General features: G+C 51.9%; 2 protein-coding genes across 2 annotated transcripts; one reads left to right on the top strand and one right to left on the bottom strand.

Moving 5' to 3' along the window:
• Positions 1-5,314: 5,314 nt before the first annotated feature.
• Positions 5,315-7,873, top strand: LOC119331432 (APETALA2-like protein 4). Its single transcript, XM_037604586.1, has 10 exons — positions 5,315-5,878; positions 6,011-6,036; positions 6,139-6,169; positions 6,270-6,357; positions 6,447-6,592; positions 6,710-6,754; positions 6,876-6,979; positions 7,071-7,198; positions 7,299-7,457; positions 7,555-7,873. Exons 1-10 carry the CDS (start codon positions 5,499-5,501, stop codon positions 7,801-7,803), a joined length of 1,356 nt encoding a protein of 451 aa, XP_037460483.1. The 5' UTR covers positions 5,315-5,498; the 3' UTR covers positions 7,804-7,873.
• Positions 7,874-13,281: 5,408 nt separating this feature from the next.
• On the bottom strand, positions 13,282-16,436 carry LOC119329656. Its single transcript, XM_037602718.1, has 2 exons — positions 16,238-16,436; positions 13,282-15,957 (listed from the first exon to the last, which is right to left on the bottom strand). The coding sequence occupies exon 2, from the start codon at positions 15,929-15,931 to the stop codon at positions 13,688-13,690; it is 2,244 nt and encodes a 747-aa protein (XP_037458615.1). The 5' UTR covers positions 15,932-15,957; positions 16,238-16,436; the 3' UTR covers positions 13,282-13,687.
• Positions 16,437-16,485: the final 49 nt, after the last annotated feature.

The following is a 16,485-nucleotide window of genomic DNA, read 5'->3' as shown; positions in this document are numbered from 1 at the left end:
AAGAAGAGAGAGAAAACCTCCAAACTCTCGTTGAAGCAAACTCAAGCATAATATGGATAAGAGTAATGATTGATCATCAGTTCATCACTCCCTTAAACAGCAACAAGGCAAATGAATACTCCCTCAGTTGGCATGGACATGAGATCGTTTCATTAGACTATTGAAATTCCTCCACAGAATCGATCACATCAAACAAAAAAAAAACACGAACACACACACGCACAAAAAAAACTTATAAGGGCACGTGTTGCGCCCCTCTTTTCTCTCTTTTTTCTTTTTTTTTCTCCTCAGCCTTACTGGTCACAAGGGAAGAACGTCTCAACCACTCTCGATTACTAGCATTTCTCACCATGGGTGGTGGAGCAAGAAACCATTGCACCATGCATGCATAAGTAGTCCACCATGAATGGCACCTTTGTAAATATTGCTAGGGACCATGGATTTATGGGGCTATATTATATGGATATGTCGGGTGATCATGATGATGTGTTTCGATGTGGTTAACGTGAGACGTGGTACGTAGTGTTACGTGGGATCGACACACACGTCGTCTTAAACACCTCTTCACTGGCGGATAAGCAAGTGGAGTCGCAGGCAGCTCCTCCTACGTACGGTGTGACGAAGTGAATGCACGCATTGGTGTAGAGCCGTTCCATGCAAACGGTTTAAACCCCCTTTCGCTGGCATCGCTTTGAACTGTCATATTTCAAAGGTGTGTGATAATGGGAGTTCATCGGACACGACCCAGATTAATCGCCGGTGATAACTCCTCGGACCAAACACACACGATAAGTGCGAACGTGCATACACCTCTTTTTATGGTCTTGCTTTTGTTCCTCATCATCTTCCTTCTGAGAGCTCTTTGGCTTTTGGAAGGATCATAACTCTGGGGGTACCAGTGGTCAATTGAATTGACAAGCTAACACCTTCATGGCTGGGCGCCTTTATTTAGTTCCAAGCAGCATGTTTCAAAACAAAAGGCGGTCTCAGAAGATCAATGCAGATGCAGGTTAATTACTACTAGTAATTTTTAGTGCACAGAGGTTTGTGGTTGATTGGACAGTTTGATGTAATCTCGAGTGGTGTCCTGTCCTGTATGTAAGTCGACAGGGCAGCTAGCTAGCTGGGCCAAGATAACTGATTGTTCTTTACATGCTACCGATTGACAGTCTTTTAGATACTAACATGGCACCATTAGATGCTGTCAATCCTAATCATTTTTTATGGCAAGTTGAACAAGTTTTCTTTAGGTCTGTATTAGGTTAGTTGGACGTTTCATCTGCAAGCGATCTTGAATTCTTTATTACTGCTCGTCTTAGTACTACTTCTATTTTCTGCCAGCAAATTAAGCAAGCCCTTTTGGGCAAAGCATGCTTGGACATTTCCATCATGGATATCAGCATATGTAACTTAATGGCCATGCTGGTTGAGTAAGAAGTAACCAAATATCTTACCTTCCCCTGCATAATGAAAAAAAAACTCCATCAGCAAAAGAAAATGATGTTCTCTACATAATTAAATTACACCAACCATATTTATTCCCATCATGGTACCAACATGAGTACAAATTAATCATCACTCCCCTAGCTAAAAGACGAGAGAACAAAACAATGCTTCTTTAATTGGCATTGCACCAAGTGGCCGGCTGATTTGCAGGCAAATGTACCCACTCCGTTGTAAAATATCTTTCATATTAATTAGGTTTCGTTACGAAAAGTCTTTGACCAACAATTACGATAATAGTACTCCCTTCCTTTCATCAAGTTCATAGAAACAAAATCAGCCGGCAAACTTTACAAATTTGACGATCATATTATTTTCGTTATAAATTTGATCAAACTTTACAAAGTTTGACTTAAGACAAAGCTAAATGAGAAGTGTTACAAAAAAAGGAGGAGCATATACTTTATTTATTTTTAGGGTAAGGAGTATGTACTTTATGTGATATAAAGTTGATGTCACTAGTCACTAGATCCGCATATCAAAGGACTAGTGTTCATAATTTTCTATCACAAAAGTTGCATCGTAGTAATAGTGTAATTGTTTGTCCGGAGGATCTGACCTTCCCCCTGGCGATCTACAAGAGGAAACCTTTATCTGCGCAACCAAATTGGGGTCCTCTGCAAATTAAATTATTGCACCAACCATGCTTAAGCCCATCATCACAGTACCAACAGGAGTAGTAATTAACATCACTCCCCTAGCCAAAGGACAAGAAGACAACAGAATGGCTCCTTAATTGGCATGGACATGAGATGTGACATGAGATCGCCCCATGCATGAAACTCTCTCCAATCACTGCACTGAAGCCAAAAGGGAATAACACCGTGGTAAGTATTATTATTTTTGAAACTAGGCAAAAGATTTGTCATTTTCATTGATTAAGAGAGAAGTTTTAGAGGTTAAGGCCAAAGGCCAAATTACAACAATCACTCTCGCGGCATTATGTTATTCAACTGCCTTGCTCCCGCAATGCTCCAAAATAAGGTCTCCTCTTTAATCCTAGCAACACCGTGGTAAGTATTGGCATGGACTGAAGTTAATCCGGAGGAGGCTGTTTCGAGTTTCACCGGAAGGAAACGTTAACGGCCGGATGCATTGGATTAGTTCCGAGAAAGCTTAGCTAGGGACCATGGATTGATCATTGATGGCAATATATGGATGTGTGGGGCGATGCATGCGTGGTGTGTTTCGACGTGGTTCACGTCGGGCGGACGTACAGTAGTCGGTACGTGCGGACTGTTACGTGGGATCTCAGCCCTGAATATTACTGGTCAAAATTTCAAATGTTTCATTTTATCCTTGGAACGGTGGCTTTTGTGAGGATGGAATGTGTGTTGTATTGGATCAGGCAGGAGAGCATTAGGTGCTTCCACCCCCCATGCTACCATGCTATACGGGACCTCCCACGCCACTGGATTATAGATCCTCTATTTACTGTCGGAGCTGTTGGACCTCCCGAAATTACATGACTTCCCAGTGAGATTTTTGTAAATTTGTGCGAGCTCTCCCTGCTACCGCTGGATCTATGATCCAGCGGGCAAAGGAGCCCCCTAAGCATGGGTGCATCAGAAGGTGCTTGAGCACCCGATATTCTCCTTGGATCAGACATCTGACATTTGAATGATATGAACTCGCAGCTAGTAAGTACAATGATAATTCTGTTGTTTTGAACATGCAACATTCTAGAAACTATAAAGCATGCAATCCATTTTTCTAACCGTGACATATATACAAGGTTATTGCTTGATAATTGAGTGAAGACAACATCACTCGATTTATCATGGTTATAAGTATGTGATTCTTTTTTTGTTGGAGGGGTGCTGGGCAGGGGGTATCGAGCAAACGACTTGCGGAGCAACCTATTTGAGAAAGAGCGATTTTAGGAAGGACGGTGGAGGATGAAACGGGATGTGAGGAGGAAACAAGGTGACATTGAAAGATCATTGCAATGGTGCCTCACATACAGTGAGTGGCCAACGATTACGTTGAACGCCCGGATCTAGCTAGCACCACCAGTAGGGTGGGATGGAGCAATGTGGCTGTGAAGTAGGAGAAAGGAGGGGTTTGTGGTGAGGCGTCTAGGAAGAGAGGATAGGGATGGGGTGGAGAGGCATTCATGCTAGCGAGTCGTTGAAACCCTATTCTAGATGTATCTATATTTTTCTACTAGCAAGTTCAAAGTTGCATCTCAAAGAGCATATCCATGTCTAAAATGGACAAGTACTTGTAGTGGAGCGAGCAACAGCTTACTACCTGATGCACAAAGTTGTTAAATATATGCGAGCACCTAATCACTCGCTCAATTCCAGCTTATAAGGTGCACACATTTTTCAAGATTTAACTTTAACCATCAATTTGACTTCAAAACTATAGCGCCTGACAATGGCGGATCCAACACTGGGGCAAGTTGGGCATCCGCCTTGGGTCAGCGGTGGCGGAGCACCCCCACCTCCCCCCTAGCCAGCTTCCTCCAATAGGCAGAAGATAGCGAGCGGCGAGGAGTTTTAATGGGGGCAGCACCTAGTTATTTGTTTCTGCCAGGAAATACGACATGATACGACATGGGGGAAAAAGTGTTTGGATTTTTATCTGCACTGGGTTGCGTTTGCCGACCCAATTTCTATCGAACAGTCTGCCCATCAGTGTCCCTCAAACGAAAAAGGCTCCAAACGATCCAATCATAGTTGTTGCTAAGAATATGATTATATCAATGAAAAGACTATTACAAAAGTTAAGTGCCCAATGTGGATGGCAACATTCAGCTAGAGGTTACCCAAGAAGCTCACGCAAAATGGTTACTTGCTTCCATCATTACAAGGTAATTAACCATATCAGTGAGATGTTGGATGGAAGCATAGTTGAGATGAATAATCGATTTGGTGAAACTTCCACGCGGTTGTCAAAGTGCATTGCTTGCTTTGATCTTAGAGACTCATTGAGAAACATTGATCACGATAAGATAGGTGAGCTTGCATATATTTACTCTATTGATTTCTCTTCACAAGAGCATTTCTCTTGACTGGTCAACTCAACATTTATATTGACGTTATGAAAAGAGCCCTGAATTCTTGGCTTGTGACTGTTTGAGTTGTTTTGTTCTCAAGTTGGTGCAAACTAGACAACATTTGGTATTTTCATCGATTTATCACCTCATTACACTTGCGTTGATATTGCCGGTGCCAAAAAGTTCAGTTGATGGGTTTTTCGGTCATTAATGAACATTATAAAGACAGACCTTTGAAATAAGATGGGTGATGATTAGCTCAATGATCTTATGATTTGCTTTGTTGAGCGTGAGATATTTGCAAAATCAATGACAAGCAGATTGTGTTACATTTCCATACTTTGAAGGAGTGTCGAGGCCATCTACGTTTTGAGAAATGCCTGTTTTTTTGGAGCAATGGTTTTGTTTTTTCTCTGTTCTGAACTCCTCCAACGTCGAATCATCATGAGATTTTGCGCGCCCTTAGAATACGTGTTCATCTTTGATGCTCAAAAATTTCGGAGTTGCTTTCCTTTTTGCTATTTTATTTTTTGGGGGGATTTTACTGCTCACCCGGGGAGCATCGTGCTCGTGACAGTTGTGGATGCCGAACCGAGGGAGTGGTACATGAAAGACGGAAAGGGTCATGGGCGATGGTCTGGTGGATGGAGGGAAATATCCATGAAAAGAAGAGGCGTGGCTGAGAGAAATCTTTTCCTTCCCTTCCCTTTCCTCTGGCGGGCAGACACGCAGAGGCAGGCCATCTGCATCGGCATCGGCATCAGCAGCTGCCCAAACACAAGCCCTGCAGATTCTTTATCACAGCGCCAGCAACTGCTCACACACACACACACACACACTTGCACGCACACAGAGCGGAGTGGACGTGACAGGGAGCTGCCACCAGCTACTGCTCTGCTTCTGCTTGGTATATACTCCATCACCATCACGTCCAAGCCATCCATCGATCGGTCGGAGCCGAGGACGCGCGCGCAGAGCCGAAGACAGACACATGCACCCGGCCATGGCGTCGACGGCCACCGAGAGGCGAGCGGCCTTCTTCCACGGAGGAGACGAGGACGCGAGCGTGGAGGGAGGAGCTGGAACTGGCAGGGCGGTCTTTGGCGGCGGCTTCAGTGCGGCGCGGCCGTTCTTCGTCACCCAGCAGCTCTTCCCGACGGCGGCGGCGGCCGTGGCAACGGGGACGGCGACGCAGCAGCAGGCGACGGAGCGGTGCGCCGCGGTCCCGGAGCTCGCATGGAGCGGGGCGGCTGCGCACTGGGCCCGGCCGCCGTCGAGGACCAAGAGCCGGCGCGGGCCGCGGTCCCGGAGCTCGCAGTACCGCGGCGTCACCTTCTACCGCCGCACCGGCCGCTGGGAGTCCCACATCTGGTATGCCCCTTCCAATCCATGGCGGCAGCAAGCTCCCAAGATCATTACGCAAACCATCTTCTCTCGATCTTTCTGCTTATGTACTAATTATTATGCCTCTGCGTCTCTCATCTGTGTTTCTTGGATCTGCAGGGACTGCGGGAAGCAGGTGTACCTGGGTGAGTTCTTTCTTCTTCCATGTTGGTCTACTGATTCCTCAATGCTCTGTTCATAACTCTCTTCTTATTTTTCTTTTTCCTTTCTTTTTTTGTTTTCTGCAGGAGGATTCGACACGGCGCAGGCTGCTGCAAGGTTAACCAACCAGCAATGCACATTGGTTTTTTGTCTTGAGAAAAAACAATAAGATTTGAAGAATAAAAATCTCAACAAGATGAACTTCTCTGAATTTCAGGGCGTACGACCAGGCGGCGATCAAGTTCCGCGGCGTGGAGGCCGACATCAACTTCGTGCTGGACGACTACAAGGAGGACATCGGCAAGGTGACCATCTGCATCTTCCTCGTCAGCAATGTCTGCTTTGTTTTCTGACAACGACGGCATGCTGTTGATCTTGCTGGCTGCCATGGCAGATGAGCATGTTGAGCAAGGAGGAGCTGGTGCAGGTGCTGCGGCGGCAGGGCGCCGGGTTCGTGAGGGGCAGCTCCAGGTTCCGCAGCGTCACCCTGCACAAGTGCGGCAAGTGGGAGGCCAGGATCGGCCAGCTCATGGGCAAGAAGTGAGCAATCTACCTTCTCTTCATATGATTCGTCAGGGCATAATGTGTTTGAGCTTGTCAATTCCCCACAGATATGAACATGAAAAGATTTAACTGATCCTGTGCTGATCATTCCAGGTTCGTGTACCTTGGCTTGTATGACACGGAGATGGACGCTGCAAAGTATGCAATCTCCTCCCTGTTTCTTCACTGATGCTCATTCTGTTTTTGTGCCACGGATGATCTTATCTCATGTTTGCTGATGATTTCCGTCCCTGTGCTGTGTGATTGACTGGATGACCAGGGCTTACGACAAGGCGGCACTCGACTGCAGCGGCGAGGAGGCGGTGACCAACTTCGAGCCCAAGGCGGCAGCGGCGGTGTGCGACGGCTCACTCGGCCTGCAAGGTGAGCTCCCTGACTGACGACAACAAACTCATTTTGGTTGCAGACTTGGCTTGTTCTGAAAATGAATTGTTGTTGGCATTGTTTGTTATAGCTTGGGGCGGCGAGCCTGATCTTGAGCTCAGCCTGGGCTGCTCCGGCGGTGGCGATCCCTCCATGGTCACCAGCGGCGACACCCCCCACACCGCAGCCGTGCCGGGCAGCCGGAGGACGAGCCTGACGGTATGCCTAGGACGCACTGAATTCTGTTGTTGCTAGCTACACATGACTGAGTTGCTTCAGGCACTGACACTGAAACTGAAACTGTTTGTTTGGGGACCAGTTCGAAATGCCGGAGGAGGAGGAGGCGACGGCGCCATGGCACCCCGGCAGGAACAGGAGCATCTGGATGAGGCCTTCGCCGACGTCGATAACACCGGCGCTGAGGTTCCCGGAGGCCGATCACTGCTCCACCATCCCGCGCAGCAGCATGCTCCAGATGGTAAAGTGATACAGTAATAAACCTGTGATCAATGATCCCCTGACTGAAACAGCTTACTGACCAGCCCAGAGCATCATGTCGTGTGACCGTTGAACAGGGCCAGATCGGCGGAGGCGGCAGGGCAGAGCCACACATGCTCGGGTGGCCCACCGGCGCCGGCGTCGATCGTTGGCAGCCGTTACCCTCCGGCGCGCCGCCGCCAGGTTTCTGCCCTTTTTGTCAGGTTAGCAGGCCGACGCGCTGCCGTCATGGCCTGTGCATGGCCGGTCCGATCCCGGTGGCGCTTAGCCGTAGTATATCCGTAGAGAAAGCGACGAACGCTGTAGCTCCAAGGACCTTGTGGTGATATGCCCAGCAGATCTTGTCAAAACCTGATGATGCCTTAGTTGGAAAGTGATTGTGCAAAATTCCCTTAATTGATTCTGTTACACATCGGGTATACATATAGAGGGAGAGAGAGTCCCGAGAGATGTGGCACGCAGGCCCTCAGATCCTACAATCTAGGATCGTTACAACATGCCAATATAACGTTACAAGTGGTACAAAAATACACAACTCAACACCCCCTTCAGCCGGAACTCCATTGGGAAGGATGTTCAGGCTGGACCGAAAATTGGTAAACAATGGCGAGGGCAGGCCCTTGGTGAAGATGTCGGCATATTGGGAGCTGGAAGGCACATGCAAGACGCGCACTTCGCCAAGAGCCACTCGATCCCGAACGAAGTGTAGATCAATCTCAATGTGCTTGGTTCGTTGATGCTGGACCGGATTGCTCGCGAGGTAGGAAGCACTGATGTTGTCACAATATACCACGGTGGCACGTGTCGGAGGAACCTTGAGCTCATGAAGAAGGTGCCGGAGCCAACAAGATTCAGCCACACAATTTGCAACACCACGATATTCAGCCTCGGCACTGGATCGTGAGATGGTGGGCTGCCTCTTGGATGACCATGAGATGAGGTTTGCACCAAGGAACACACAAAAGCCGGAAGTGGACTTGCGCGTATCCGGGCACCCGGCCCAATCAGCATCGGTGTATGCAATGAGGTCCTTGGAAGGAGATCGAAAAAGCTGAAGACCATAATGGGAGGTGCCTTGTAAGTAGCGGAGAATGCGCTTCACAAGCTGCATGTGTATGTCACGAGGAGCATGCATGAATAAGCAAGCTTGTTGGACGGCATATGTGATGTCCGGGCGTGTGAGGGTAAGATATTGTAAGGCGCCGGTGATGCTACGATAGTGGGTCGGATTAGAGAGGAGATGGCCTTCATGGGAGGAAAGTTTAGAGCTTGTGTCAACCGGGGTGGAAACGGGCTTGCAGTTGAGCATGTTGGCGCGTTGAAGAAGCTCTAGTGTGTACTGTTGTTGGCATAGGAAGAGGCCGGACTGGTTGGTAGTAACATTGATGCCGAGGAAATGGTGCAAAGTGCCAAGATCAGTCATGGCAAACTCCCGCTTGAGAGAGGTGATAATGTGGGTGAGGGTGTGAGGAGAGCTCGCGGTGAGGATGATGTCATCCACATATACAAGAAGGTAGGCAAGGGAGTTACCATGGTGGAGGATGAAGAGGGAGGTGTCACTCTTGGATGCCCGAAACCCAAGAGATAAGAGGAAGGCTTGGAAGCGCAAAAACCACGTCCGAGGAGCTTGCTTAAGACCATAGAGTGACTTGTGGGGAAGACACACATGGTCCGGCTTGGAGGAGTCCACAAAACCAGCCGGTTGCGAGCAATACACAGTCTCATTGAGCTCACCATGAAGAAATGCATTCTTGACGTCAAGTTGATGGATGGGCCATGAATGAGAGGTGGCAAGACTCAAGACCACCCGAATAGTTGCTGGCTTGACCGCCGGACTGAAAGTTTCATCATAGTCCACACCCTCTTGTTGTGTGAATCCACGAACGACCCACCGTGCCTTGTACCGTGCCAAAGACCCATCCGTGTTGAACTTGTGCCGAAAAATCCACTTGCCCGTGACCACATTCCCACCTGCAGGCTTAGGGACCAAAGACCAAGTGAAGTTGTTCATTAATGCATTAAACTCATCTAACATTGCTTGACGCCAATGGGGATCCTTGAGAGCGGATTTATGCGTGGGAGGAATGGGTGAGATGGTGGAGGAGGCGTCAGCAAGAAATAGCCGTTTAGGCATTAAGTAACCGGTTTTGGCACGGGTGGTCATGCGGTGTGCATTGTTGGGTGGCTGTATGGGAATGGCATGGGGTGGAAGAGGTGGCGAAGGCGTACTGGGGGGGCGAGCGGGTCGAGGAGGATTCAGTGGGACCAGGCGAGGCGACAGGAGTTGGACCAGATGAAGTGGCCAGTGGCGAGGCGCTGGGAACAAGCGAGCCAGGGGCGGGAGTGGGCGTGCGATCCGAGAGGGATGCGGCGGGACCGGGCGAGGTAGGTGGGGTGGTTGGTGCGTGATCCGATGGGGATGCGGCGGGACTGGGTTGGTTGGATTCGATGGTGGGCTCGTGATCCGAGGACGATGCGGACGCGGGGGACGAGGGAGCGGGCGCAGCGGGCGGCGTGGGAGGAAATGGTTGGCTGGGGGCGGAAGCTGATGGGTGGTGGGGTCCAGGCGGGGTAGGTGGGATGGATCCAGGTAAGGCGGGGCTGGGCAGGCGGGCTGCATGGGGATCGTTTGTGGACGTAACGGTGGTGTGGTCCGGCGTGCTTCCCGTGTATGGAAAAATTGTTTCATCGAATATAACGTGGCGAGAGACGATGACGCGGCGGGTGGCGAGGTCAAAGCACCGGTAACCCTTGTGCTCAAGGGCATAGCCAAGGAAAACGCAGCGGGACGACCGGGGGGCGAGCTTGTTGGCCATGGTGGCGTATTGGTTCGGGAAGCATAAGCAGCCGAAGACACGAAGATGGTCATATGTGGGGGCAACACCATAGAGGGGATAATGAGGTGTGTGGGGCGCAATGACACGCGAGGGACGCCGGTTGAGGAGGTATGTGGCCGTGTGTAGGGCTTCAACCTAAAAGGGTGGTGTGAGGGTGGCTTGAAGAAGAAGGGTACGCATGACATCATTAGTGGTGTGAATCATGCGTTCCGCCTTGCCATTTTGGGGGGAAGTATGGGGGCAAGAGAAGCGATAGGCGATGCCGTTGGAGAAGAAGGCGCGAAGAGATGAGTTGATAAATTCACCACCGTTGTCACACTGCATGCTTTTGATGATTACATGGAATTGGGTGTAAATAAACATAAAAAAGCGTTGAAGAACCATGGAAGTTTCGGATTTGTGGCGAAGTGGGAAGGTCCACGAGTAATGTGTAAAATCATCAAGCACCACAAGATAGTATTGGAAACCAGAGAAGCTGACAACAGGTGACGTCCATAAATCACAGTGTATTAAATCAAAAGGGGCATAAGTTTTGCTAAAGGAAGAGGGAAATGGTAAACGAGGCTGGCGGCCAAGTTGGCAAGCAGTACATGGCGAGTGAGGATCCTTATTACAATCTAACGAAAAATGTTGAGACATGGAAGAAAAAGTGTGAGCGCCGGGATGCCCAAGGCGACGATGCCACAAGTCCGCGGGTGTGCCGGCGAGGAGAGCGGACGCCGGCGCCGGTTTATTGCCAATGAAGGGGTAGAGATCGCCATGGCTAACGGAGATCATGAGAACTCGTCGAGTGCGAAGATGCTTCACAAGAAAACCACACGGGTAAAACTCAATAGAGCAAGAATTATCTTTAGTAAATTTACGAACAGAAATGAGGCTGGTGACTACGTTTGGGGAGACAAGGATGTCAGTGAGACGAAAATCATGAGGGGAGAGGGTGGTAGAGCCCGTGGCAGTGACAGGAAGATGATGCCCATTACCGATAACAATGCTAGAAGGTAAATGCGAGAATGAAGAACTCAACGAGGTCAGGTTACCTTGGGTGCCTGTCACGTGCGAGGACGCGCCACTGTCGAGATACCACTCGGGAGCCGGTGGCGTGGCGCAGCCGCCGTTGCTGAAGGCGGCGTTGAGCATGGCGAGGTGGTCCCATGAGGGATGGGCGTGTGGCGGCTGGTAGTATGGAGTGGACGGCACCGGCGAGGGCGTGAAGGCAGGGTAAGCATGGGCGTGAGCACCGGGTCGGGGCCCAAGAACGTCGGCGGCGTTCGGCGGGATCCAGCCAGGGCGGAGTGTCGGGAGAGCCATCCCGTACGGGGCGAAATACCCCGTGAAGGGAGAGAACTGCGGCGCCTGCTGACCGCGCCCGGAGTGATCGCCGCGTCCACGGCCACGCCCGCGCCCGCGCCCGCAGCCACGGCCACGGTCACCACCGTCGCCAGAGCGGTCACCACGCCCGCGACCAGACGAGTTGGACGGCGGGTGAGGGGCGTCGGGGGCGCGATCGTAGGAGCGATCGGCCGCACGGTCGCCCGAGCCGCGACCGCCAGAGGAGCCGGCCGAAGAACCACCGCCTGAAGAGCTGCCGCCCGCCATGGCGAACGCGGAGGCGCCTTCCTCCGCAGCGCGCTATGCCTGCGACTCCTCCACAAGGACAAAGCGAGAGAGGACGGTGTCGAAGGGGAGGCCCTGGTCGCCGAGGACGACACGGATGGTGTCGAGCCGCTTGTCGAGGCCGTGAAGAAACTGCGTGGTGAGATCCACCTCGGTGACGGCGTGGTCGATATCGGCGAGAGCGTCGGTAAGGAGTTTGAGACGGCGGGTGTACTCCGACACCGATAGATCACCCTGCTTGAGGTTACGGTATTGGCGGTTGAGGATCATGAAGCGGGCGTCGCGATTGGCGAGGAAGAAATCTTTGATCTTGTTCCAGAGGGCGTAGGTGGTGGCTCCAACAACGTGGTCACACATGGTGTCCGAGAGAGTGGCATAGATCCACAGAACGATGTGGGCGTCGAGCTCAAGGTACTGGGACGGAGCATTGGGAGGTGGAGGGTGGTCGAGGAGGTAGGAGACGCCATAGCGAACCAGGACCATCAGGAAGAAAGTCTTCCACTTGTGATAATTGTGATCGGCAGGGTGGAGAAGAAACTTAATGTGGTTCGTGATGTGATCACGGAAAATGGGATGTGGAGCGGCGGGGGCCGGTGGTGGCGCAAGGGAGGAGCCGGCGGTGGTGCAAAGAGGGGCGAACTGAGAAGTCGGGGCAGGGGAGGAGCCGCTGAAGAGGTTGGGGGACGTGCCGAAGACGAAGGGAGGGTTGGTCGAGGCGGTAGCCGGGGAGGTGCCAGCGGCAGGCGCCGAAGAGGAGGAGGAGAGGGTGCCCGGCGACGTGGCCGAGCTCGTGGCGGCGGAGGAGGAGGAGGAGTCGTCCGCGGCCATGGAAAGAGTCCTGGCGACTGATACCAAGTTGGAAAGTGATTGTGCAAAATTCCCTTAATTGATTCTGTTACACATCGGGTATACATATAGAGGGAGAGAGAGTCCCGAGAGATGTGGCACGCAGGCCCTCAGATCCTACAATCTAGGATCGTTACAACATGCCAATATAACGTTACAAGTGGTACAAAAATACACAACTCAACACCCCCTTCAGTAGAAATTTCAATCTGGGTGATGATGATGGATCTTGCTGAATGAATCTGCCAATCTGGTCACTTTTGGGATGCATCAACTTCCCAGAATCATCATCAGTTGCTGCCCTGTTTCCTGCAGATTTTCATGTGGAACTCTGTCACTTCACTTCACAGGTAAGACCTGACAAAACACATCAGGATCAACAAGACTCACTCAACACCATAAACGACGATGAATGAATCCATACTATACAGGTATACCAGCAAACAAGAAAACACAAGGATCAAGAAAATGCAGTAGCAACACAGCTACAGCATATACACATGGGAGCAAAAGAAACACATCACAATGTAGATGCAGAAAGAACTGGAACATGTATGCTTCACCACAGGTTGCACAACCAACATCAGGGTCCATTCCAGTACGTGCCATTTGATTCAGGGGTCACATACATAATTCAATCGTTCCATGGAGCAGCCAGCTCCTGCCTGAGCACACATAATTACTCTTATATTTTCCCTTGGTCTAGACTAGCAGGGCAAGCATAAGTTAACGGCATTATTATTAAATCACCATCATCGTCGCGGCTAAACCAACAGCAGTATGTAACCTAGCACTGTATAACCAAAAAGGAACACTAATCTGCAAGCAGGAAGTTTGCATAATAGGCGCCAACTTCTAACTTGTTCTTCTTCATTCACACCACCACCACCAGCAGCAGCTGTGCCTCGGAAGCTCATATGGGAGCGGCGCAGGTGGTCCTGAAGTGGCCCGTCTGGTTGCAGCGGCTGCAGTGCACGACCCGCTTGACCCGGCCCAGGTCCTCCGCGCGGACCCTCATCTTCCTCGGCCGCCCGGGAGGGCGAAGCGACTTTGGCGGGTTGATGATCACCTCCAGCCTGTCCTCAGCGGGCTGGCCCTCGTTCCAGAGGGTCTTGTCCGGGATCGGGTGTATGGTCTGCGAGTAGGTCTTGCGGTACGTCGCGACCGTGAAGCAGCTCTCCGTGTAGCGGTGCACGTTCTGCCTGCACGAGAGCAGCGCCGCCACGCCGTGGGAGCACGGCGCGCCATACAGCTGCCACCCGCGGCACAGGCAGCACCTGTTGCGGATGTCCACCACGTTCGTCCCCTCGTGGGGCGAGATGACCTCGAACTCCGCCTCGTTCGCGCGGGCCACCTGGAAGCCCCGCGCGCGCTCGATGGCCTCCTGCACGCGGCGCTCGGCCGTCGGCACGAGGATGGTTGCCCACTGCATGCTCGCTTCACGCCGCTCGTTGAACCACGTCATGAGCTGCCGACGAAGGACCTCCATCATCTGATTTATGGGAAGGACAGACGCGTCCAGTATCCAAGAATTCATCGACTCCATGATATTTGCTGTCAGGTGACCATATCGTATCCCCTCAAAGTAAGCGGTGGCCCAGAGGCGAGGAGGAAGGCGTCTGATCCAACAAACAGCCTCTTGTGATGTGTCCTCTATCTCTAGCAGCTTAGTTTCAAACTCTATCACAGTCAGCGCATTGGCAGCTTCCCAGAGAAGGTTGACAAGCACTGAATTGTTGAACTCTTTCCGGAAAGTTTCACTGACATGGCGCATACAGAACCCATGGAATGCAGTTGGGAAGTTGAAATCGACTCCATCAACAATACCCTTGCGCCTGTCTGACAAAATTGTGAGCCTCGGCATGTTCTCTGTGTTCTTCTCCAGCAACTCATGCAGCTCAGACAAAAACCATATCCAGTTCTCATCTGTTTCCTCATCAACCACACCAAACGCCAGAGGAAACAGAGCACCATCACCATCAAAAGCAGAGGCAAGAAACAAGGTACCAAGATACTTGTTTTTCAGAGTAGTTCTATCAAGACCAATGAGCGGACGGCATGCATTTACAAAACCATATATCGACGCATAGAACGATATGAAGAGCCGCCGGAAGCAGTTATCATCTGGGTTCCCATAGACCCTAGCGATGCTTCCTGGGTTTGTTCTTTCCACCTGCCTACAGTACTCAGGCAGGATTCGGTATCCTTCTTCAAAAGACCCTCGAACTGCTGCCATGATCCGCTCTTTCCCTCTCCAGGCTTGCTTGTACGATAGTGTGATCCCATGTGACTTGTGTATTTCTTCCAGAATTTCCTTAGGCTTGCAGTGTGGATTCTCTCGCAGCCTCTCTTCGACTGTACTTGCAACCCACTGAACAGATGCCTGCTGGTGGCCAAGATGGGTTATCCCCACACAAGTATGTTTGTCAAGTATAGTCCTGATGGAGAAAGTGGGCACTCCAGGAAGCTTTGCAGCGTGGATTCGCCACGGGCAGCCCTCAGCAGCACACTTGGCAGTGAAGCGTGTCTTGTCAGACTTGACCGTCTGAATCTCGAAGTGGCAGGCAATGGCAGTGTTGCGGATAGCCCTGCGGCAGCTCATGACATCCGGGAACTCCTGCCCCACCACAAGCTGAAACTCGGTGCTCACAACCATCATCCGTGACTGGACGACTGGGGCAACGGCAAGAGGGCCCTGCGAGTAGTCATCGCCCGGCTCGAGGGCAAGGTCGTGGGCTTGCTCAAGCGAGAGATGATCAAGATTATCGTCCTCGCCGAGGGGATGAGGCTCGGTGAGCGCCAAATCGCCGAGATCATGGTGGTCTTCCCCGTCGTCCATCGACTCGTCCTCATGCCCTTGCCCCAGAGCAAGATCACTGGTGTGGCCATGGTGGTGGTCGTGCCTGAGGATGAGCTGGCCGTCGTGGTGGTGGCCGAGGACGAGATCATGATCATGCTCGTGGTCGTGCGACTGGCCGAGGACGAGATCGTGGTCGTGCGGATGGCCTAGGCCGAGATCGTGGCTGTGGCCCAGGCCGAGCACATGATGATGGTGGTGGTGATGATGATCCTGCCCGAAGTCGTGGTGGCTCTGCCCCAGCGCCAGCTCCGCGGCGTCCTGCCCGTGCCCAAGAACCAGCTCGTGGTTGGCCATCATCAATCTTCACCAGGGGGACTCCGCAGCTGGTCAAACAAACAGCCGAATCAGCAACGCACGCGCAATCAATCATCAATCAATCAGTCAGCGGAAGAAATTGATGCGGGACACTCGAAATCCGCCGTCTTTCCCCCACAATTCAGCAATCAGACCCGCGGACGAACAGATAAACGGAGACAGGGGAACGGATCTAGATTCTAGACGGCGCGCACACAGAAATCGCGAAGGTCTGGGAATTTCTCTCTCTTTTTTGGATCGTCGGGTCGGTGGGACTCAACCAATCGATGGACGGGAGCAAGCTCGTACCTTGAGACCCAGTCAATGGCGGCCAGGGGTTGCGGGCGGGGCGGAGGCGGCAGGCCCGCGATGCCGTCGCGACGGGGGAGGACGGGGACGGCGATTGCGGCGACGCGCGCGCGCGTGTGGGGGCGGGCGGGCTGAGGCGTCGGAGGCAGTAGGGCACGCGCGGCCGCCCCGGGTCCGGTCGGGACAGGGCCGCCCCGGCTTGCGACGAGGGCGGGGGAGGGGGACGGCGATAGACCGCGGCGACGCCG

The sequence above is a fragment of the Triticum dicoccoides genome, chromosome 7A (genome assembly GCF_002162155.2).
Source record: "Triticum dicoccoides isolate Atlit2015 ecotype Zavitan chromosome 7A, WEW_v2.0, whole genome shotgun sequence".
NCBI classification, from domain to species: domain Eukaryota; kingdom Viridiplantae; phylum Streptophyta; class Magnoliopsida; order Poales; family Poaceae; genus Triticum; species Triticum dicoccoides.
This window is presented reverse-complemented; position numbering and strand designations above follow the sequence as displayed.

Coding starts and splice junctions, on each gene's coding strand:
- LOC119331432 (XM_037604586.1), top strand. CDS start 5,499: ATGCACCCGGCCATGGCGTCGACGGCCACCGAGAGGCGAGCGGCCTTC. Junction 5,879..6,010: donor CGCTGGGAGTCCCACATCTG/GTATGCCCCTTC, acceptor TTGGATCTGCAG/GGACTGCGGGAAGCAGGTGT. Junction 6,170..6,269: donor ACGGCGCAGGCTGCTGCAAG/GTTAACCAACCA, acceptor TCTGAATTTCAG/GGCGTACGACCAGGCGGCGA.
- LOC119329656 (XM_037602718.1), bottom strand. CDS start 15,931: ATGATGGCCAACCACGAGCTGGTTCTTGGGCACGGGCAGGACGCCGCG.